The sequence below is a fragment of the Kwoniella botswanensis genome, chromosome 1 (genome assembly GCF_036426115.1).
Source record: "Kwoniella botswanensis chromosome 1, complete sequence".
NCBI lineage: Eukaryota > Fungi > Basidiomycota > Tremellomycetes > Tremellales > Cryptococcaceae > Kwoniella > Kwoniella botswanensis.
This window is the reverse complement of record NC_088599.1, coordinates 7310596-7334783: the sequence shown is the minus strand read 5'-3', so window position 1 is coordinate 7334783 and position 24188 is coordinate 7310596. Positions and strand designations below refer to the sequence as shown.

The following is a 24188-nucleotide window of genomic DNA, read 5'->3' as shown; positions in this document are numbered from 1 at the left end:
CATAACATTAATATTGATGAATATACACTGAGTCAGAACCATCAAGTGGGTACTATTGTATTGTTAGCTCTTAAGAAGATGAATCAAGAAGAAAGAAGTAAGCGAGACAGTAACACTGATAAATGAAAGGACAACAACTCATATTGATCTCGCTAATCCTGTATACTGTAGTAGATAAATTGCACAAATGACGCTATTGGTGTACCCTCAATCAATTCAACTATTATGGTGACTAACTATAGTAGCTTTGAAAATCGGTTGGTCCGATCCGAACGGGATACCAGTGCGCCCATATTCATGGTGCTTGGCTTGATGTATGGGTATTTTCACATGATGTGATCTAACGTTTTGATATTGTCACCATCAAGATACTGTAAATTAATGATATAATCTGTTGTAGTGCTACCGTCCTCATACTTTATCATCAAAGGAATCGAACTGACGATGGTATTGTCTGAGCTCCAATATGCATGTCTTGATCCTATAAATATCCGTTATTGAGACATAGCTCCGAACGAAAATCTACGATCAAAAAACAACATGGCGCAGAGAGAACGGATACAGTACCAGCAAGTTTATGATACAGTATCTATTATATGTTTATTCTCACTTTGTGAATTGTTTAAGAACCTCTTCTTAGGAGTGATAGAAACTGTTCAACCTTATACATGTTGATAGACTCACGCGTTGACGGTTGCTCTCATATACGATAAACATCTTCTGACTGAAAGATGTCACCAGACGCTGACAGGTGCCACAATTGCCACGACATGATCCAACATCTATTTAGCGTGGGCGCAACGCAATGCGAAGGAATTAACGAATCATCAAAATCAAAGCAATTCAAAGGATGGGCTGAACCAGACAAATAACTAATTTAGTGTGCATGATTATTAATCATTGCAAAAGGGAAAACGATTATACCTTGCGCTCGAATCGAGTCAGATTGAATTCCCACTGCGTTGACAACAGGCTGCCACACGTTGTCCGGCTGTCACATCATACGTTAGAAGAGATACTGGGTCACTGTTGTTTTATCCGCATTGACCTCCTCCTCATGATGATCCGCCAAGTGAAGTCGGCGGAGCCCTACAATCCTTCTGACTGAGCATTATCTCATGTTGATGTTATACATTTGCAGCATGGATATTCTACTCAACAACATCCTCCTCCCAAACCTCTCAATCGAGTATATTATCATTTCACTTGCCATCTCATTGCAAGCATAGCTTACCCCTCATTCCTCAGTATGGCATACCCCAGTCATTCCGACTCAACATTCATAGGTAGAGTAAAGGGAATCAGGTCGAAATCTGCAATAGGACATAGATGACAACATCGATCAAGCTCAAGACAGTCGCCCAAGACACATTTATTAAACTTAACCAGGCTCCAGTGACGAAAGCTCAGCTCATCTCCTACCATCTGGTGAAAGGTAGCTGATATCGATACTGGGAAATTGATGTAGCTACGAAGTATTGTCAGACTGAACGCAGAGCTGAACGACAATGCCGTTATGTCCGACCAAATTTCATCATTCCGGATCTCGACCCCCGTTCATCATCTCTCCTTCCGCTAGATTCAACTTGCATTCCCCCTCTGTCAAGTGCTCATCTCTTAGCATATCTGATATGCATATGCATGCGATTCGACTCGAATCTACCTACTCATATGTTTGCGTTCCCACCGGTTATGCCATCGTTGATCAATGCCGACTAAATCCGTCGGTTATAGCATTACCGACCATGTTTACTCTGTCATTCACAAAATTCGACTGGGTGTTGGCATTTTCACAGCCAAAGCATCGATTCAGAACAACCTGAACAAACTATATATAAATGACAGTGAAGATGTAGTGCGAAGGGTGCTAACCTCATTCAATCCATCCTTCCAGTGTCTGCTTTTTCCATCAGAACAACCCGATAACAAGTCGTAACATCCTCTCGACTCTAGAACATCTCAACCCACACTAATCTAAACCAAGCCACCATGGCATCTGAACAAGCTATCTTCGACGCTGAAGTCAAAGCTTTAGAGGAGTTCCAAAAGGTGTGTGAAGCTAGATCCACTTCCTTCACCATCACTATATTCGTCAGATAGTTTGACATCACATCTCGAGAATTCCAACAAGCTGAGCTGACATGATATGCGTACTTAGCAACCTCGATTCGCCCGAGTCCACCGTCCATTCACCGCCGCCGATGTAGTCTCCAAGAGAGGAACTCTACCCATCTCTTACCCTTCCGACGTACTAGCCAAGAAATTATGGAAGATCCTCGAAGCTAAGAAAAGAGGTGAAGGTGGTGGATGTACCGCTACTTATGGAGCGTAAGTCAGCTATCCAGTACAATCCTACGCACAGGTCAGCTGATCACCCGAATGGTACAGCCTTGATCCTGTCCAGCTTACTCAGATGGCAAAACACCTGGAGACTGTCTATGTATCCGGATGGCAATGCTCTTCAACGGCTTCGAGCTCCTTAGAACCAGGACCTGATCTTGCAGGTAAGCCAAACTCTTATTTGCCTATCGTGTGCAACCAAGCGCTTTGCTGATTATCAGACTTTCAGACTACCCATCCAATACTGTACCCAACAAAGTCGCTCAGCTGTTCACCGCTCAACTTTTCCATGATCGAAAACAACGATGGACGAGGTCGACTGCATTGCAAAAGGGAGAAAAACTCGGTCCTCCCATTGATTACTTACGACCTATCGTAGCTGATGCCGATACAGGTCATGGAGGTAAGCCAATGCAAACTCAATGATTAAATCATGAAGCGGGGTATAGCTGACTCTGCTCGATAGGTCTTACTGCCGTTATGAAACTCACCAAAATGATGGTCGAAGCTGGTGCAGCTGGTATACACGTTGAGGATCAAGCTCCAGGTACCAAGAAATGTGGTCATATGGCTGGAAAGGTAAGTGGATAAACGCGAAGTCATCGTATGTTTGTTGACAATCGGCACAGGTCCTTGTACCAATCTCCGAACACATCAACCGACTTGTGGCTATGCGATTCCAATGTGATATAATGGGTACCACCAACCTGGTCGTTGCTCGAACCGACTCTGAAGCTGCCACATTGATCACCTCGAATATCGATCCTCGAGATCATGCTTTCATCCTCGGTTCGACCAATCCCGACTTGATTTCCCTGAACGAAATCATGGTTGCTGCTGAGTTGGAAGGACGTAACGGTGCCGCTTTACAGGAGATCGAAGATCAATGGATGAAGAAAGCCAACTTACAACTATACCCCGAAACACTCGCCAAGGCATTATCCGCCCAGGGAGTCGATAATGGTAAAGTTCAAGAATTCTTAAAAGCTGTCAGCGGTACTGCCCATGCATCTCATAATGGCGCTTTGCAGCTCGCTCAGGAGAAATACGGATTAAAGAGCGCTCCATACTGGAATTGGGATACACCAAGGACAAGAGAAGGTTATTACAGATATCAAGGTGGTACACAATGTGCGATCAATCGTGCGGTCGCTTTCGCCCCGTACGCTGATCTCCTGTGGATGGAAACGAAATCGCCCATCTACGCTCAAGCAAAGGAATTTGCAGAAGGTGTACATAAGGAGAGACCAGGTCATTGGTTGGCGTACAATCTCAGTCCGTCGTTCAATTGGGATGCAGCTGGTTTGGGTGAGAAGGAGATGAAAGATTTCGTATGGAGTTTGGGAAAATTAGGATTCATCTTCCAGTTCATCACTGTGAGTAAAATCATTGTAGACTGAACAGCTACAAGGCAAGATGATGTTTCGCGAATGTCGGCTGATTTAGTATACTTCATCTTACAGCTCGCCGGTCTCCACTCCAACGCATACATAAACGATCAATTCGCTCGTGCATTCTCTCAAGAAGGTATGAAAGCGTACGTCGAGCTGATCCAAAGGAAAGAGCGGGAGATCGGATGCGATGTATTAACTCACCAAAAGGTTGGTTGGGTGTTTATCTTATTTACCGGAAAAGACGAGAGCTGACTTGATGATTTCGCAGTGGTCGGGAGCTGATTATGCAGACGCTATGATGATGACCGTCACTGGTGGAGTGTGAGTTTTCCATGCCAAGTACATCCTGCCCAGCTGACTTATTCCTTGTCCTCTTCACACACACAGCTCGTCAACCGCTGCAATGGGTAAGGGAGTTACCGAATCACAATTTGGGGATGACAAGTCCAAGAAAGCTTTACATAAGCTGTAGGGCTGTTTGATCTGTACTTTGATACCTCTTTGTATGATACTATGAAGGAAGATCGATGATATGTATACGTTGTTTGGTTCGCATGTTAAAAGACGATGCAATCGTATCTGTACGGCCGTAAGCGATTTGAGAACCAGGGGTAATCATTTAGCATGATCATTATTAGGATTCAACTTCCGATTGTGGTAAATGATGAATCGAGCATTAGAAACCGGTTGTAATGTTGTAATCAATTCAAGTGTTTCTGTTTTTCCCATGATATGACATGTCGCAACCAACAGCATCTTCCAATGTTCATCATCCATCCATCTTCTCATCTCATTAGATAATTCTCAACATCACTCGGGTCCATAATCAGCGCACGACTCATCATTCTACTGTAATATCACGATACAACCACCACGACAACCGCAACGAGATAATGATATAGACGATTCCCAAGCTTATCAAAGCTTCCTTCTAGCAAGATGTCCAAGCCTAAACCTGGGTTAGGTAAAGGATTAGTTCGTAATCTGACTGTATCCCAATATCATCATCCTTCATCTGGTATAATAACCTTGGCACCGGTCATCGGTCAACATGGCCATTCATATTCCACTCGTTCGTCTTCAAGCCATAATAGTTCTGGTCCAATAACATCAAGTAAGAATGGGTGGCCAAACAACCCTTCTCCCTCGATATCATTATTACCCACATGGGATCAACCCAGTGATATCGTCACCTCGTACCAATCGTCCTCCTCATCTTCTAATCGAATACGATTAAAGACTACCAACACGAATCAGTATACTCACCAATCCCGACGATACTCTTCATTATCCATCTCCCCCTCGGCATTCCTCACATCACCTATCCCACCCTCATTATTCTTTGACAAATCGCTCTCTTTTCAATCTCCACCTTCATACACCTCACCTGCTCAGATAAGCTTGGAAGCACTCCTCACATCCCTGGAATCATCTTCGTCCTTCAGCTCAAATCCAAATTATGGCCCAGGCAACACGTTCGATAACCTACCTCCTGATCCGCCTTCTTCCGCTTCCACATCAAGGGGCAATAGTCCTAATCAACCTCTTAAAACTCTCAGATCCGTCGAATCACATACCGTTCTCTCTCCTAGTCCTCTACCAATCTCATCAGACTCCAACGACTCTTCATCCTCTCTATCATTCTCTTCAAACTCCTTATTGGGCCTTAACGAACATTCGTCAAATACTTCATATGACTATCCTCTAAATAATGAGAATGAAGAGGAAATCTTACCATCTACGTACTCTTCGACACTGATATTTCATCTAGGATGTTCAGGCCTTGCCAAAGAGAGATTACCTATCCCATCGTCAAGTAGGAGATCTCGTCCTCCTACCCCACCCCGTCAGAGATCATACCCTTTACCCCCTGTTGATCCGCCGACAGTACTCAAGTCGATAGGCGTAGGTGAAGATGCGTACTTTGCGAGGTCGGATGGACTCTGCATAGCGGATGGAGTAGGAGGATGGTCAAGGGCCGCTTCGTCGGGTGAGAAAAAGGCTGATCCAGGTAGATGGAGTAGGTTGTTGACGCATTTCGTAGAAGAGGAAGTGAATGACTGGTGGGTTGGGAAGGAGTACTACCTCTTACCGAGAGAGATGGGGAATGAAAAGGGTAATGACAAAGATAGAAATCAGAAATCAACACAGAAACAGCAAGGATGGGCTAGGGAATCTTGGGAAAATAAATTGGGTGGTAGCATGAAGATGTCGTCTTCGGCTTCGATATCAACCGCTCCATCTTCAACAAGTCCGGGGTCTATCAATGGGAAAGTGAAAAGTCTCAAAAGAGAAAGAGAGAGAAGACCTATAGATCCCGTTGAGATCATGCAAAGGGGATTTGAGAAGTGCCTATCATGTATAAATGACGAGGTGAGCCGGGATATGTCTCATCATAGAGAAGGATAATTAACCATTTCCTGTACAAAACCGATTACTGATGCCATGATATTCGATTTATAGGGTATTCACGGATCATCAACCTGTTTACTCGCTTTACTCCATAATTCCACTTTGCACATTGCCAATCTCGGTGATTGTTGTTTGCTGTTGATCAGGAAAGGTGAAGTGGTATTCAGGACTCAGGAGATGCAACATGCTTTCAACTTCCCTTTACAGGTGAGTACCGATTTTCCGAGATCCCTTCGATGCAGTCTGCCTGCTATCTGTCCACTCTATATATGCTGATTGCATTTTGATCATCGACCAGGTCGGTACACATAGTCGTGATGAGCCTATGAAAGATGCCCAGCGGTACGATGTATCAGTGAAAAAGGGGGATGTGGTGATACTGGGAAGTGACGGGCTGATGGATAATCTTGTGAGTTGCCCTTTCACGTCTCCGGTTTTTCAGTAGGAGGAAGCATTTCAACTCATTTACTGTCATATACGTATAGTTCGACGAAGAGATATTGGAAATAGTCTTACAATACACCTCATCTTCTAAGAACGATCAACCACCTGCCACCTCTACCACGTCTTTTCCCCCGTTCTCGCCTCAACAGATATCTGAGGCATTATGTCGACGAGCACGATCCGTTTCCGAATTGGTGACAGCCACTACCCCCTTTATGTGCAAAGCGATAGAAGAAGGTATAGATTTCGTTGGTGGGAAGAAAGATGACATTAGCGTTTTGGTGGGTGTCATAGGTGATAGAGAGAAAGAGGGTTCCGAAGGGAACGGGGAATTGAAATTGCATTTATAAGTTGAGTGATATGGTAAGATAATAGATTAGAGGAAAATAACAGGTTCAGTCAGCTGGGGCTAGTAGAAATGATAACGAGGTCAATAAAGTGAATGAGGTGAGGTCCGTTTAGGAGCCTTTCAAGGTAAAAAATCATGTGTTCATAATTTGCTGTATACAATATACTATATACCTGACGATCTTCTGTAACGTCGTGACAACATGAAATTGTAGATTAGGCTATTAGTCTGGCTGGTTCATTTGTACGTGTATGTATAGGAAGTATTACCTTTATCATCATTATCATTTTAGAACAATCTGCCCTTGCATCCAAGTTCCTTCCAGCCAAGTATAAAGAGACATAAACCGATTTTGATCACTCTGGGAACGTGCATTGTTTACCATAGCAGATATCCATGCATCCATGCAATTAGAAGAAATATATAAACATATATACATATAAAGAAGAAATTCACCATCACTCATTATAATTTCGTTCGAGTCATCTCATATTATCAACAACAATCGTAAATTCAACACATCCAAACCAAAAAAAAACTATAAAATGATCAATTGTTCATCATACACTACCACACCATCCTTCAGAAGCTTTGTTTGGATCATCTTTCAACCATCTCGCCACATCTCTATCAGATCTCCATAACCTCGTCGCGAGATCATCAGAAGAAGCTGCCAACTGTAGAAACGCAAGCAAAGGGATCAGCCGTGCTGATCCTGTTTAGTTTTGTGAGGTTTACGATCACTTACCATATCTTTACCCCAATCCACCGCTCCTACCTCCCTTTCCTTCCCTTCAGGCCACTGTACGCCTCCCATCCCCAAAACCAGCCTCGTCGCGTTACTTCCATCCTTTTGGTGCGTATCCCAACTCATCACTCCACCTTTACAGCTCCCTGAAGATAAGTATCGCCCATCGGGAGAGATGGAAAGTCGGATGTAGAAACTCGATACCAATAAATTAGGATCGGTATATGTCTTGCATCCTATAGCTTCCTTGTTATTGCTACCTTCATCTGTGAGATGGGAGAAAGAAGAAGGTCGTAAAGAGTGGATCTTGGAATCACCACATAGAGCGTACAGGTCGCCCGTGGTTGGTGATTCACACAATGCGTTGATTGATCGTGCTCGTCTCGATGGGATAGCCCCGTACACTGTTGGATCAGGTAAAGATCCAATAGCTGTACAGCTTGGTCGAGGCTCAGGTGATCGCGTGGTGGGAGTTGGAAAACGAAGATCCCATAATTTGACGATACTAGAGGTCACACCACCATTATCAGTACCCTCTATCGGTAGGAGTGCTTTTGAGTTCATGCGATTACATACCCATCAAATGATCCCCCCGAAGCCAGTATACCAGGCATACTCTGCAACGCCACCAGACTAGTTACTGATCGAGTTGCAGTGCGCTACAATCCATCAAAACCATTTATCAGCTATTGCTCGACTGCAATTCAGCCGAGAAGCGATCGACTCACCCCATTGCCATTCCTCCGACCATCGCCATGAGCATTCCTAATCGTCATGACAGGATTCAACTCCATCCCCCTATTAGGCGGCTGAGCGACGAATCCAGGAACACCATCGCTGTACCTCTCCCTATCACCTCGGGGTACCATCAAGGCATCATGGTCGATGTCCCTATTCTGTCTACCTCGACATCGAATGTCGTATATCAGGATATTCCCATCACGTCCTCCCGAAGCGATGACGGAGGAAGATGTCGATGGGTCCGAGTGAGATCGAGATGGATCGAAAAATACGGTGGTCTTTACGGAGGAAGTGTGACCTTTGAGCGTTGCTAGGAGTGTTGGAGTAGGGGTGGTCAAGGCATGTAAACGAGTGGATTGATCGCCTGATGCTGTGAGCTACATCGGTAAAAGTGTCAGCATCGAATGTACATCAAGATGAAGACGATCGTCCCACGTTTGTGTCTGAGAGAGAGTAAAAGGTCACTTACAACTCTCGTATCATCCGCACTCCATCTCAAATCAAAAATAGCATTTCCATGAGCTCTCCACCAAAATCCTTTTTCTTCCCTATGGGAACCAAGACCTTCATCAACATCTAATATCCTCACTCCTCCTTCTTCACCTGCAACAGCTATCAACCTCCTCAGACCCGCTTCTTTCGCCGAGGTGGCATCGTAGTTCTTGGCGATATTGTTAAATGCGATGGATAAGGGAGGAGCAAAGTCTCGCGGTCGACCTGTAGGTGGATGAATGGATGGTAAGAGGAGAAGAGAAGGTGGGGTCGTAGGATGATATGGCAAGAGAGAGTGCACGAGAGTGGAGAGGTATGAGACTTGAGGGGTAATTACTGTTCATATTCAGTAAGCTTATGCCGCCGATACAGATCAATATAGCTGTATTACAGATTTATGAATTAACTCACATCGATGTTTTTCCATTACGATAGAATTCAACCCTTTCATAACCAACCTCTTTCTCTGTCTTTTCCATACCCCATGTCCATGTCCATCCTTGCTTTCATCAACCTTTATATCCTGATGAATTTCAGTTCTTTTACCATCTTTTATCCTTTCGTAGTTCAAGTTCGTCGAGGGTAAGAACCAATCGTGTATGCTATGCATCCTAACGTGATTTTTCGAATTCGTATTGTCCATATCAATGTCCATCCCGCCATCCATCCCTCTTCCCGCCGTAGCTGCAGAGCTGCTGCTACTTGAGGAAGACGACGAAGAGGACTGTTCGAGTGAGATCGATCCCAATGGAATGGAATAATCAAGTTTGATTTTCTTCCTAGATACTGGTGATCCACTCGAACTCGAGCTCGTACTCGTACTCGCTATCGGATCGATATTCTCATCGTTCGTATCCTGAAATAACGTTGAAGTGGGCGTGCATCGTCTAGTGAGGAATATAGGCGCGAGCTTCTTAGTTGACGTAGAAGGTGCTGATATTGGTGAAGACGAAACACCATTCTGAACAATTGGTGGACGGGAAGTGCTGGTTTTGGAGATAGGAGTGACGCGCTGAGGTGTATTGAGGGATACTGAGCTGAGAGGATCGCGCTGGGCCTCGTTGAGAGGGTCGCGTGAGTTGGTGGACATGTTGAGAGATATCCGAGGGCGTGTCTTGATGAATGTTGAAGGTGAGATAGTTCAACTACAAAGAAGCAAAGGGTGCCGACAGGGAGTACTAGTAAGATGCTCAAGACACCTTGACGATGTGATAACCAACAACAACAATAGATAATTTAAGCGGATGAAGAAGAAGAACAGAAAAATGACTCATGGTTCATGTCCTGCGAATTCATCTTGGTACGCGGTTGCTTTTCAACGCGAACTTCCTCCACTTTACGAGTAAATCGACTAATGACGCGTCCACGTGGCGCATTGTCCCCTTTGCTGCAACACGACCACACGTCACTCGAGATCACCCTGGTACTCGTAAAAGGTCTCAGACGCGAACACGAACACGACCACGACCACGACCACGACCACGATGCATCGATGCATAACTTAGCGATAAGTAGGATGCATGATAGATGAACAAATGAGCAAATGGAAACATGGTCGTTACGTATATATATATGGACAACAGATAACAGAAAAGTCAAAACACACGCAGAAGATAAGATTATAAAGGTATAAGTCGTAACAAAGCATCTCTTCTCACTGACTCACTAAACCACATTGAACCCGTACTCATGACCCAGGCCATTTCAGTCGCAAACCGTCTAACCCTGAACCATCAAACAATCATCAGCTTCTCGATCCCATGTCTACCTCATATCGAATATATATCAACTTACATCTTAGATATAGCAAGTCAGCAATCGGACTTCTTTCTCTTATCAAATCATCATTCTCCTTTTCCTTCTTAATCGCAATATCCTCGTGATTCGGCGTAGATGGTTTACTACCATTATCAATCTCCACGATAGGTCTGGACCTCGGTATGACATTGGCCATTGACATATTGCGTATATGAGAGTGAACGATGTCGTTCCTGTAGATTCGACAACAGACATCAACCATGACTTCATCTTATATAACACGACAGTCACGTTGCACTTACTGCCTTATTCCACCTAGTATATCCATGACCAGCTTATATGCAATCTCAGGATCGTTATTACCCAAATCTGAGAATCCTTTCTTGATCAGATTCAACCCTTCCAATGCAGTCGCATCGTGATCTTCCGACAAAGTCTATATCCAGCACCAGATCAGCGATGTACATTCCTCGAGCAGAACCACACTCACATTATCCAGCACACCCACGATCACCTCCTCGACTAACGCCTGACCAGCCCGACCTCGAGGTGATAGAGGAGGTTTCGATTTGATGGGACTTTCCAAACCAGTCACGCCGTTGAGCTTTCTGACTGAGCCCGTACCGATATATCCGTTGGACATCCGACCGGATCTGACAGTATCGATCTTTTTCATCGGTCGGACCGTAGAGAAGCTGAATAGATCGATATCGACAATTAGCATTCCATGCAAAATGCACTGAGCTCATCCAACGTCAAGAATCATATTGAAAACCACTCACCCATCCCCCAAATCACCTTCTTTCACCACTGTGCCTCCATCCTTATTATGCCTTTCTTTCCAAGTACTCTTTCCCGACGTTCCACTGCCACTAGAAGATTTGAGATCCATCACATCCGAATGGGGAGTCTGAGGCGACGATCCAATGGAGGGCGTGGGGTTAGGAGACGATCTCTCAAGCATTGGAAGAGATAGATCAGAGCCCTAAATCGTAAAGAGAATCTATCAGCTGCCGAACAAATTGCGATGAGATCGGGACGGGACCCAACTCACATTCAATGTCGAAGCCCTTAACAAGTCCTCTCGTTCCCTCACCGTCCCCTCCCAATCATCACCTTCACCATCTTCATCCTGGTAATCCCACTCATCATTATCCTCCAGATCCTCCAAATCCAGACTGACGGGAACACCTTTCACAGTCCCCTTGATGGTCTCGTCAAAATTCCATTCGCTCCTCATCGTCCCTCCTGGACCAATCGTCAAGTTGCCCAGCCCAGCTGCTAACTTGTTTAGTGTTTTCGAAGGGCTATTCGATTTCTTATTCGGTGAACGTGCTTTCAATACTTGATACCGTTCGATGAGCGGCACAAGGTGTGAGGTGGATCGAGCAGAGGTAATGAAAGGGTGTTGCAGCAGTTCTTTCGCAGTTGCTCGCTGAAGATTGCAAAGTCAGCATATTGTCCTTTTCACTACATTCTGGTACGATGTCACTCACATCCGTAGGATCTTTCTGCAAACACCTCTCAATAAAACCCTTGAACGTATCTGACCATTGAGGTTCCTCCAATCTCGGTGCTCTGGCTTTGGGAATGAGGAACAACACTCTCATAGGGTGATATTCACTCAATGGAGGTTCACCTTTCGCCAATTCGATAGCTGTTATACCCAATGACCAAATATCCGCTCGGGAGTCATACCCCGCTTGACGGATCACTTCAGGTGCCATCCAGAATGGTGTACCGACAAAAGTGTGGCGTTGCGATTTATGCGAAGAGAGCTGAGCGGCAACTCCGAAATCGGCTGGTGATGGTAGCAAGTCAGCATGTGAGATATAGATTCTCAGGAGGAAGGTGATGTTTGCCTTACCCAGCTTCACTCCTCCGCTGGCTGACAGCAAGACATTGGCAGCTTTGATATCTCTGTGGATCTTCCCTTCATCGTGTAGGTATTGTAGACCCAAAAGAAGTTCTCGGCAGACTATCGCTATTTGCGATTCGGTGAATACGCCGGGTTTGAGCTGAAATGGAACAATCAGATCAATGCCGGGTTATCACACGATTGCAAACATGATGAGATGTGAATCGCGAGATATCCTCACTCACCAGATCCAAACAACTTCCACCAGCAAGATACTCCATGACGATCCACAGTTTCGCACCTCTCACAAATGATCCATAGTACTTTGTAACATGATCTGACCAACAGGACGACAAGTGTGCTATCTCAGCTTGTATTTCTGATATATCATCGTCGGACGATTCGAGGTCTATATGAAGGAACGGCCCAAGCCAGGGTAAGTTTCAGATACAACATCGTCCACCCTGTGATGTTGATAGCTGACTCACCGATCATCTTAATAGCCACTATCTGTTTAGTCTCATTATGTGATCTACCAACGTCTCTCACCATCAGCAAGATATCAACAGAACCAAGTAAGAAGAAGGGACAGACTCACGCTTTCCACACGGTTCCGAAACTCCCTGTTCCCAATTTCTCTAATAAGGTGTAAGTCGTAGCTGGGTCTGCTAACCTCGCAGGACGGGGTGGAGAGGATGACATGATGGGTGTCGGTATGGGTATGGGTGTCACTCCAGAAAGTCGAAATGGATAGTGGATGATATGATGAAGTTAAAGGATATTTCTCGATAGTATGACACCAGAAGGAAGAACAACAAAGGAATCTGTTTGATAGTGATAGTCTGTTAGCACAAACAAATCAGAGGTAAAAAGCTTTTGCGCTGTACGAGATATAATCCGATGACGCAAATTTCCTTCATCCCTCATTCATTAGATGAAGCTGAAACAAAGTACTCACCTTTTTGCAGTTGGTCGGAGAGCGGGAGATGATCGGTCTATGGTTTTGAGGGAGGAACGCACCGCCGGGAAATATGACGTTTCTCTCAATGCGATAAGCTATCTGAAAGAGAGAGAAAAGAAGGAAGGAAGGAGAGAGAGAACTATGAAAGCGCAATGTATATGTATATTAGCTTATCCCCTTTTATACACACCGCTATGACCGCTTCTCCTGTGGTCTGGGTATTTGTGGGGATAAGAATACGGGACTTACCCTTTGTTATGGTTATTTACGATTTGATGGACGATTCGTCACTACAGAAAGAATACTTGTTTAACCCTTATTATCATGTTACAGATAATTACTCGAAGAGAAGAAGGGCAACCAGAGAAGGAAAGCAGTGATGGTCACAAACGCACACACACACAGTAAGACGTCATGGAGGAACAAACAGTGAAAAGAACGTACCTTTTGTTGTTACTTGTACAGTCCTTCTTATCTTGGTTTGACGAGTTGGAAAGATATCGTTGCTCAAAGGAAAGGTAGTCCCTCAACATTGACATGTCTTCATATTCTCGTCAGATCTTCCTTTTGTCAATGCTCAGTATACCAGTAAGTTTTATGATATACTATAAGACATGTCTATCTTGCCATTTTAAATCTTGTACGCGTTTGATCTTTGTTTTGACAATTCAACCCAGTCAAGTCATGTCTTGATTGTTGCCACCCCGTATTACCTCTTTGGGTAGTTCATCTCGAAAGGAATTCTCACGTGGGTCAGGCATGTCTCTGTGTTTTTGCTTCTTTCTGGTTACCGCTCATTCCTCCTTTCTAGCCATCTTATAGGTATGTATGCATGTCAGGTAGAGTAGTCTCATAGTTTATGCATTTACGGAGATCCGGTCAGACGGTATGCACATGTGACTTTCAGAGAGCAATGATACACGTTTCTTATATATGAGTTGATCGGATCTATTCTATTTTGATGATGATCACGTCATGATTTTTTTCCGTTACGATGACTCATGAAATGTTCTGTTTCAAGAAAAGTTGACGTTATGCAACGGGATGCTTGCGATTTGTCGAACGTCTTTGCTTACATATATATAGATAGCAACTCAACTCAACCCCAAACATCCCATCTCATTCCTTAGTATCATCTGTCCATCCATCTTGAAGGAGTATTTGGCACAATGAGAGCATATGTCTATGACGATATCCCGTTAGTCCTACCTCCCTTCCACCGATACAGGTCCAAAGCTAATCATACTGGATGTTTCGTCTAGTGGAGACCAAAGGCTCCCTCATGATTCGGGTAATCCCATCTCACTCAACACCCTCTCAGAGCTAGGGGTGATATACAAGGAAATTCCAATTGACGAAGAGAAGAAATGGGAAAAGGAAATCGATGAATTTGCTGAACAGAGGGGATACAAGAATGTAAGTGAGGGGTGGGTGTGGGAATCACAGTCGACATCCTTCTTATGCTAAAATTGTATCATGATTGTCGTTGTACATAGCGAGATCAAATCACAGTGACGAGAGAAGGTTTAGGTGAAGCTTATGAAGATAAGATCAAGTCGTTCTTCGATGAGTGAGCCATAATATAACATATACATCACACACATTGAGCTGATGTTGTTCAACTTTCATAGACATTTACATGAAGATGAAGAGATTAGGTATATCTTAGCTGGATCAGGATACTTTGACATCCGAGGTGAGTCATACGATACATACCAAGACTTGTCATCTGGTTGTACCTGTACCGTACGAGTACATGGGGAAATACCGTTGACTTACAATTGACTAATTTGCTTGCAATAGGAATCAACCCACCTCACGCAGACCGATGGATCCGAATTTCCTTGACCTCAGGAGACCTCATTGTCCTCCCAGCAGGTATATACCACCGATTCACCGTTGATTCCAATAACACCATCACTGCCATGCGATTGTTCCAGGACGAACCGAAATGGACACCTTACTCGAGGAGTTTACCTGATACGGATGAGAGGGCTGCGAGGGGAGAGTACCTTGAACAGGTCAAGAGTGGCAAGGCTTAAATGTCATTCGAGAGGAAGAGAAAGGGCTGGTATTGTATTATAATATGAATCATGTTCATCACATCAACCAAGCAATGGTATGAGAAGTATTGGAATGACAGATGCATGTCCTGATACTAACATTGATTCATGATTTTGTATGCTAACGTAAATGACTGGATGTGAGGTGTAATGTAATATGGTAGACAATCCGTTTGATCCAATGTTCCAAAATCAATCCTATCCGGTCTATCATTTATCCTCGAATGCCATGTATTATATCTCCTGTACCTTATTAGATCGTGACTTATAATTTGATAACTATTATTTTATCGCAATATCTCCTTATTGATGATGTTGATGGTGGTCGTGCTTGAACATTTTGCTATATTTGCGACTTTGATATATACAAGGGTCCTATCGGGGTTTCCACCTGGAAATCCCATTTATTGGTGAAACTGCATATCCAATAACCATCCCAACCAACTCTATTGATATCCGTGATGACCAATCTTCCCACCACCTAATCCTCATTCCTCCCCCCGAGCCACCTTCCCACACCTTCATAACAAGCAATCATCAACCCACAAGCTGGCGCGACCTTACCGCATCTTGCACTTAATCCAGCAAAGAGCGCCTGCCACCCTTCAGTCCTAATCACGTGCATCGCCAGTGGTATCGTCGCAGCTCGAGTGGTCACACATTCAGGAGAAGGGTTGAATACCTGTCGACGGGTTTTTAATACGTCAAAAGGTTGAGTGACGATCGCTGATAAAGTACCGGAGACGAATCCCGATATGAACGATGTGGTTATTGGAGATAATGGTGGGAGGGGTGAGGAGGGGGAAATAAGATACGATTTGAGTAATTCGAAGGATGCCCAATATATACCTATTACCATGGATGAGAAATTAGCAAACTCGCTTTGATAATGATGCACGGTAGAAAGAAGGCGAGATGTTATGGAGTTACGAGGTAAGACAAACTTACCAGAAAATGGAACATCTCTCCACAATGTTGGACCTAAGCCTCTCCATAATATAGTGACGCCCTTAGTCTGAACGAGTTGAGTCATATCTTTAGCTGTTGATGCGTAGGTGGGTGTACCTCGTTCCACTATGTACCATATATTGAGAGTTAGTATTGGCCCAGTACAAATAAAGGGAGTCTGTGTAATCTGGTTATAAACTCGAGGTATGACCCAAACTCACCACTTGGCAAAGCCTGTAACCTCGTCCTGAACATTTCAATCGGACTGATCACCGTTGCACTTAAGGTTCTAGCCAGACTACCCGCAATTAACGGAGCAGGTGTCAGGCTCGCTGTCAGATTTGCATTTGCACTTGCACTAGCAGGTCGATTTAACGATGAAGTGTTTTTGGATGGGTCAGACGATCCGGTGAAATAGGGTGAAACGACCGTGAGGAGCTGTTCGTAGCCCAGCATGTAGATTGCCGAAGAGGGGATACCCATTGTTCTGTACAGATTAAAAATGTAGAAAGAGTCAGTACTTATGAGCATCGCAGCTTGTGTGAGAACATGAGGATATGACAGACAACATGGCTATCAGGTTGTTTTGAGTAAATCACCAACTCACATAGCAGTCCCTACACCTTTCCACAATCCCTTTATCCCATTCTCTTTCCTCACCGCCGCCAATTCACTAAAGAACCCTCTCATCACCTGATTCTCTTCCTGCTGAACCGGTATCCTTAGTACCCCTACCCCTCCACCTCCTCCAATCCTCATCTGAGAAGGGTTGGCCATGGCATTTTCCAAAGTCAACGCTTCACCCCATATACCAGCCCATTTGGAAGGATGTAAACATCCCTCGGGAGCTTCCATCGGCAATATATGATTCGGTCGTACACTAGCGAACGAGAGATGCTGGGTGTTGGTAGATGAGGAGTGTAGTGCTGTTGATTGACTCTGACATGTTAAAGGGGATATACGAAGTTCATGAGGTGGCTGGGAAAGGATAGTCGTCTGACAACATTCTTCTGCTAGTGGTGTAGGTGAGAGAGTTATTTCAGGTCGGGGATGAGGAGGAACAGTTTGTAATCGTGTCTTAAGTACGTCGAAGGGGGTCACTACATTGTAAAAAAATAGTCAACAAATATCCTCAAGTCGATCAAGGTGATTACGAGATAAAACAGGTGGCAACGAATATTCGGATAGCCGAATTGCGATAGATTCACTCACTCAACAAGGAAGTGGCCATAGCACCCGTCATGGCAGCAACAGCTTTCGCACCGAACGGTCCTACCCGGTTTGAACTTTTGGCTTTCACAGTAGACGGTCCAGCTTCTGGCCACTCGTATTCCTCATCTTCAGGACGGAGGGACATCCCTCCCTGGCGTATGGGTCTGGCTGACGTGGGTATCGGTAAATCATCTTGTGCATCTGGTAAGAGAGGGTAGGTGAGATCGGGATGGGGTCGTGAGGGCATCTTGCTGAAGCAGAACAGGGCACTGCTTATGAAGTAAAGAGATGAAGTTATTGATAAGAAAGATATATTCGATTTTTGATTTGTATCAGATTGTAAAGTTATTTTGTATTTTATCTGACGCACTTGCTCGTTAGATCGGCCGGGTCCTCATTTAATCATGATCATCACCACCGAGCCAGACCGTGGAATTCGGAATTCTGTGACATGACGTGGCATTATACCGTATGGTATTGTTATTATATTCGATCCTCGGCGTCATGACGTCTTTTACCCGTCTGCTCCAAAATCAAGGTTGACGCGCGGTGCCACATCAGAATCGCCACCTGACCGTGGCAAACGTGCATGCATGTGTCATGTTGAGTCAACCTGGAGTAAGAGTACATGCATTGATATTTCCCTTTCCGTCTTTTGATCCCTTTTCATTCCTCTTTTGTTCGTCTCTTCACTTCTCACCCCCATCCATCACCATCATTCCTTGTTTTGATTCACAACAAGCTTATTGTCATTGCACCATCCATCATCATCGTCGACATACCACATACCACATACCTCACATCGCATCTTCTTGAATCTTGACATATACATACATACATACACAGACATAATAATTCCTCTTGAAGAATTAGTCAGGTGCCAAAGAGAAAAGAGAACAAACGCGTGAAACGATCAACATTACAAGTCACTAATAATATTCCATCGAATTTCACGACCATCTATCAATCGACATTCCATTCATCCTTCCATACATCCTCGCACCATGCCATCCATCGCCTCATCCTCACGTGCCCGCACACGCACACCCCTGATATCCTTACCATTAACAACATTCATCCAACCTATTCCCTCATCATCGTCGTCATTCCCTTCACCTATATCCCTACCGTCCAAAAGGGGTCCATCGAGCTTATCGGTCCCATCCTCACCTGGCAGTACCAAGACTCGAAAAGTTTCTCGTACGGAGATGGATGGATCGGAAACAGTACGAAAGGCTCGTGTAGCTACGAGCGGGAGCGGGAAAGGGAAAGGGAAAGAACAGGTAGACGAGGATGAACGAGCAGTGGAAGTAGGGGTGACACCCAGGATCAAAAACGTATTGGAGAAGGATGATTTAGGAGTAGGGAAAAGTCCTGCTAGGAGGTTATTTGTGGATGATCGAGAAAGCCCAATAAGGTATGTGAACTATCACTCATCATTGCCCATGTACGATGAATGATGAGCTGACGAGATTTTTTCATAGTGGTATATCAGGTGCAATCACCACACCACCTAAATCGCATCGCGGATTAGCACCTTCACCACCTATCTCAGATTCACCTTTTATCGTATCAACTCCAACTTCAACATCAGATCAAGATGAAATAGAAATAGATGTACAAGCTGCACCTTCACCTTCATTACCTTCATCATCATTACCATTAGAACCGGGATCTGAACCCCATTGTGGATTTACAATATATCAATCTACCTCTACGGAGCTCAGGGAATTGGATGAATTTGCCGCTTCTCAGATACTTCAACTCACTTCAAGTGCTGGACAGAGTTTGACACCATCACCTTCTGTGTCGGAGATCGATCTGAATAATATAGAGAATCAAGAGAACCTCCAACCTCTCTCGCTGCCATTGGTGAACTACCCTCCTTCACCTAATTCGAAATCGCGCTCGAATCCGAATTCGAATCGAACTACACCTTCGAAATATAGTTCGGGTACGTCAACAGCAGACGACGAGATAATTTCGATGTATCTTTCTGCCCCATCTACCAATTCGAGTATCAGTGGGACTAGCGCTAGTGGGAGTGGGACGAGGAGGAGGGAGAGGAGTAAATTGATTAATGAAGTTTTGTTGTTGAGAGGTGAGAATGTAAGAGAGAAAGAGGATAAGATGAATGTGGATGTCGATGCAGAAGAAGAAGAGGAGTTGACACCTGGCAAGAAGATTATTAAGGGCGGGAGAGAAAGATTGAGAAGGGAGGTTAATATGGCTTAGGAAGATGTGGTCGATACATCATATCTGGTGATTGGCGATCATAGCTGGAAGGCTATTTGGTGAGAAGTGGTTGGTCGGAAATGGAAAGAGGAGGATCTATCTTGAACAATACATATATATATTTTGCATCGATTCGTTGTCTGAAGATTCAATTTGTTTGTATAAAGTGTCATATATCATCGTTTCGCAATATATCTAGTCGAGTCAAATCAACGACCATTGATCGTTGTTTCATTGTTAATAGTTTCTTGACTTAGATCAAATACCAATTTCAAGGTTTCTTGATAATAATAATATATATGCATTGTAAATTTACCCATGTCGTACTGATCTGAACATAGGAGGAATAAGAACGAATTCGAATACACTCATACACCAATCTAGCATGAAACAACAATTGACTGAATGATGTTTGAAAGTCAACTCTATGCGAGACCCATGAAGCCAGCATCACTATCGGATTAACGAATATGCATATATACACATTCCGTCGGACTTGCACTTTGAAGACCATACTCATCCTATGACACTATGAGATAGGTTGACCACCCGTACCATCCCTTTCTATCCTCTCAATGACCGAATCCCTCTTTTCACTATGTGCGAATAACGCTCTTACGAGACCTATCAATTCATCGGGTGTAAAATCGATCAAGGATCCTGAATCGATGAGGTAGGTGATATCCACCAAGGATGCTTGCTACGGGAGTGATCGACAAGGACGTTAGCAATAAGTTACAAGCCATACGATCTGATGATATTTGGATGGAGCATAAAACACTTACCAAGATTTCAGATAAATAGCAGAACTTCAACCATCCTCCTCCTACCCACCTCACTACACCACCCTCAGGTTCAAAGATATGTTCAAGGGGATAAACCAATTTGAACAAATCTGTTAATCTGTTTGATTCCACTTCCGTTATATCCCCCAAGGTCATCACGTCATTCGTTAACCTTTGGGTCAGGGTAATGACGAGGTGGGAGATGAATTCGAGGTGTTTCGAAGATGACAATACGGGCTATTCCACAAAGTTATACCTCAATATCAGCCGACGTTCTCTCTTACTGATGTGTTCATTACATCATTTGAAGACTAGCAAAGCTGGTTTGTGGTACGTCGCTCACCTTAATCACCCTATCCAAAGATTCCAAGTTATGTATCACCCCTTTCAGAACTTTCTCATCCCTCTTAAATAACTTATCTTCATTCGTACCCTGCAGCTCATTCAGCTCATCCAACGATTCAAGCATAGAAGTCCGCTGGAAGTCTATCTGCGTCTCGTAGATATGTTCAGCAAGATCCATCAACTTTTCCTTCTCCCCATTGAGCGCGGTGTCCTCTATTGAAAGCTGGGATACTAGGTCGGAGAGGTAGATACAATCGTTGTGCGCCTGCATGGACAGACTGGGTACGTCCCTTAGTTGGTTGGCAAAATGAGTAGGAAGTAAAGCTCGGTATAAGGTAAATACTTCTTTGATCGACTCGGATAGTATAGGTTGGAGTATGGAGACGTTGAATGATGGGCTGGATAATCTGCACAATCAGATATACCATCAGCTTGACTTCCATTACCGTGATAGCAAGCTGGAGGGGATAACCTACTCGAGTGATTCTAGCTCCTCAATATCTTTCGATACGCTCTTTGCTATATCGACCAGTGTCTCACACGATGTCGAAACAAGGTAACGCTCTATTACTAGACTCTTCTCTTCCCTTACTTCCTTCCTCTTCGTCGGCTTAGAAGGTACATTCAGGACCGGTATATCAGTCGATGCAGAGGTCGTACCTGTCGAAGGTGCAGGAGCAGGTGTAGAATCATCATCCCATCCCCACCCATCATCCGCGTTATCCTGCTTGACAATCGAGGGTGATGAGACCACTTTGTCAGGTTCAATAGGGGACGGTGTCTGAGGATGATGATCATTTCCATTTGTAGCTTTCTTCGTGTCCTCATCAGGATCAGGCGAGCCCCACGGATCATACTCTTCTTCATGTTTCACCTTCGCCACTTTTTTTCCTAATCGCTTAGCTTCTCTAGCGGGTCTAGCGGGTTTCGGTGTCGGGGCTGGCACAGGTGTAGCTGTAGGTTTAGGTTCGGCACTGGGAGCAGAATGCGAGGGTGATGGATCCAAATCCCATCCATCCGCTTCGTCCTCTACTTGTTCCGGAGGAGGATTTGATGGTCTCGGTGGACTTGAAGGTCCAGCACTAGCGATTGACGATTCATCAAATCCCCACCCATCATCTTCCATATTCACATCCTGGTTTCCCTGCTCTTCTACCTTGGCTGTGTTCATGTTGTTCTTCGGTGAAGTTGAATCATCGAAACCCCATCCGAAATCTTCTTCTCCATCTTTCTGCGATTTTACAACCATAGGTGCATCATCTTCCACATCCACCTCCACTTCGACATACGATATCACCTCTCTTTCTTTCTCTTTTACTACACTTTCCCACCCTCCCCATCCGCCCAAGATCAATCGTCTAACTTCATCCGCTATAGTATACCGTCGTTGTTGTGCCCACGTACTTCCCGCTTCAGTCTCGAAAAACGGTCTGATCAGCCGAGATTGAGATTGAGATCCTTCTTGGCAGAATTCAGATTCTACTTCTGTAGCTTGACGTAGCGTTTCCAGCCAGGTTGGTGCGTCGGTGAGCGCAGGAGGTAGGGAGGGTAAGATGAGGAAATCGAGGATGGATTGGAACGCCGAATTCGTCAATGACGAGACGAATGCGGCTCTTTCTGGAAGATCAGATGACGGTGGGAAGATCGTATTGAGGGTGAAGGATAAGATGGATTTGATATTTTCCAATACCTTCTGAGGTGAGGTGTCAGGAGAAGGCTCGAGACGAAGTAAGGATAATTTATCGGTTGATGAGATTGTTATGGTATGCGTGGAAGATACGATGGGTCGTATGAGGTCCCTTTGTATCCTCTTGGATACGGTTTTGAGGAGGTCATCTAGTAAGCTAAGTTTAGATAAGGCTGAGTAGATATCCTTAAGGGGATAATGGGGTGAGGTGGTAGGAGTCAGTTGAGGTGGTGGTGTAGCTGTTCGTAGAATCAGTCAGCTTAATCAACTAATGAGCGAATGGTTACGACTGCTCACTTCGAGGACGTTGTAGTGCGATGGTATTCTGCACAGTCAACGTTATTCCCTGCTCAGACGTTGGTTGAGAAAATGCAACGGCCGTGTCAAGTCCTTCCGTGATCTGCTCAATCACCATAGATTTTAGGAGAGCTTCTTTGTTCTATAGATACAACATAAGCTATAGCGCCAAAGCTCACGCACAGGAATCAACTAGCTTACAGCAATGTCCCTCATTATTTTCGTACCCCTCAAAATCTCTTCACCTTCTTCCCCGTCTTCCCCAATCACATATCCTTTCTCATCCCTTAATTCATCTAAGACCCACTGATCCGCACCTCGTCCTGACCATACAGCTTCTTCAAGCTTTTTTATCCTCTCGGTATGTTTTGATAGTGACTTCAACGCTCGTATGTGAGCTTGAGCAGAGGACCGGGAAGAGGAAGCTGAGAAATGTCGATTGAGGGAACTGATAAGTGGAGGAAGGAATGATGTCTATACGAGTTTACATATATCAGCGACGGTTCGCTCAGTGATCAGCAGCTGACAGACGTACTCGTGAGTCCGAATGATCTATCTCAGCTTCGAGGCTTGTCACTTTACGCCTCACATCGAATATATCGGATTGGAGGTTGGTGGATAATTGGATTTGGGTTGAAATCGATGGGAAGTTGTTTATAACTAGTTGGTGTGCTTTCCCCTATGCCGGATAACACGTAAGCTTGCCAACAAACCAATAACATACACAGGTTACACTTCGGACAGCTTACTACTCACCTTGTTATTGTCCACTGCTTTCTCCAAACTCTCTCTGACAGCTTGAACCTGCTTTCCAGTAAATTTACTCGACTCGCCTTGGCTTATCAGCGGTTTCAGTAGGTCCAGGACAGGATCTTGATCTGGTATTTCCGATGAGAGACTCTCACCTCCCGTACGAGGTAGATGCTGAGGTACGGGGAACATGGTGATTGGGCTTGTAGTCTATGAAGGGGGTATATGGAACGCAGAAAGCAACAAAGTTGATTGATTATGACACGCTTTACGCTGTTGTTCACGAATGAAGTGATGAAAAGTGATGATGTCATCGTTTATCATGTAGAGTACTAGCAAACACAAGACAGTGCACGAAGGAGTGAAAGA

At 44.5% G+C, this 24188-nt stretch overlaps 8 protein-coding genes across 8 annotated transcripts; 4 read left to right on the top strand and 4 right to left on the bottom strand.

Annotated features, from left to right (window-relative positions):
- Positions 1-1989: 1989 nt before the first annotated feature.
- L199_002770 (isocitrate lyase) lies at positions 1990-4206 on the top strand (the record flags this gene model as incomplete). The annotated part of the gene is made up of 9 exons (XM_064888509.1): positions 1990-2049; positions 2159-2328; positions 2389-2504; positions 2570-2743; positions 2807-2919; positions 2970-3716; positions 3804-3941; positions 4003-4055; positions 4122-4206. The coding sequence occupies 9 exons, from the start codon at positions 1990-1992 to the stop codon at positions 4204-4206; spliced, it is 1656 nt and encodes a 551-aa protein (XP_064744581.1).
- Positions 4207-4673: 467 nt separating this feature from the next.
- On the top strand, positions 4674-6940 carry L199_002769 (uncharacterized protein; the record flags this gene model as incomplete). Its single annotated transcript, XM_064888508.1, has 4 exons — positions 4674-6107; positions 6198-6353; positions 6445-6555; positions 6632-6940. The coding sequence occupies 4 exons, from the start codon at positions 4674-4676 to the stop codon at positions 6938-6940; spliced, it is 2010 nt and encodes a 669-aa protein (XP_064744580.1).
- Positions 6941-7499: 559 nt separating this feature from the next.
- Positions 7500-10010, bottom strand: L199_002768 (uncharacterized protein; the record flags this gene model as incomplete). Its single annotated transcript, XM_064888507.1, has 6 exons — positions 7500-7616; positions 7688-8192; positions 8264-8346; positions 8416-8805; positions 8898-9256; positions 9332-10010. The coding sequence occupies 6 exons, from the start codon at positions 10008-10010 to the stop codon at positions 7500-7502; spliced, it is 2133 nt and encodes a 710-aa protein (XP_064744579.1).
- Positions 10011-10607: 597 nt separating this feature from the next.
- On the bottom strand, positions 10608-13238 carry L199_002767 (uncharacterized protein; the record flags this gene model as incomplete). Its single annotated transcript, XM_064888506.1, has 11 exons — positions 10608-10645; positions 10715-10911; positions 10981-11114; positions 11169-11373; positions 11461-11663; positions 11733-12113; positions 12175-12479; positions 12546-12696; positions 12782-12945; positions 13025-13068; positions 13135-13238. 11 exons carry the CDS (start codon positions 13236-13238, stop codon positions 10608-10610), a joined length of 1926 nt encoding a protein of 641 aa, XP_064744578.1.
- Positions 13239-14666: 1428 nt separating this feature from the next.
- On the top strand, positions 14667-15539 carry L199_002766 (1,2-dihydroxy-3-keto-5-methylthiopentene dioxygenase; the record flags this gene model as incomplete). Its single annotated transcript, XM_064888505.1, has 5 exons — positions 14667-14695; positions 14760-14913; positions 14994-15067; positions 15129-15193; positions 15301-15539. The coding sequence occupies 5 exons, from the start codon at positions 14667-14669 to the stop codon at positions 15537-15539; spliced, it is 561 nt and encodes a 186-aa protein (XP_064744577.1).
- A 502-nt stretch (positions 15540-16041) lies between these two features.
- L199_002765 (uncharacterized protein) lies at positions 16042-17967 on the bottom strand (the record flags this gene model as incomplete). The annotated part of the gene is made up of 6 exons (XM_064888504.1): positions 16042-16409; positions 16509-16634; positions 16730-16836; positions 16912-16995; positions 17116-17608; positions 17721-17967. 6 exons carry the CDS (start codon positions 17965-17967, stop codon positions 16042-16044), a joined length of 1425 nt encoding a protein of 474 aa, XP_064744576.1.
- A 757-nt stretch (positions 17968-18724) lies between these two features.
- On the top strand, positions 18725-19955 carry L199_002764 (uncharacterized protein; the record flags this gene model as incomplete). Its single annotated transcript, XM_064888503.1, has 2 exons — positions 18725-19137; positions 19205-19955. 2 exons carry the CDS (start codon positions 18725-18727, stop codon positions 19953-19955), a joined length of 1164 nt encoding a protein of 387 aa, XP_064744575.1.
- Positions 19956-20484: 529 nt separating this feature from the next.
- Positions 20485-24011, bottom strand: L199_002763 (uncharacterized protein; the record flags this gene model as incomplete). The annotated part of the gene is made up of 8 exons (XM_064888502.1): positions 20485-20655; positions 20741-20977; positions 21084-21492; positions 21562-23011; positions 23070-23211; positions 23271-23543; positions 23605-23748; positions 23826-24011. 8 exons carry the CDS (start codon positions 24009-24011, stop codon positions 20485-20487), a joined length of 3012 nt encoding a protein of 1003 aa, XP_064744574.1.
- Positions 24012-24188: the final 177 nt, after the last annotated feature.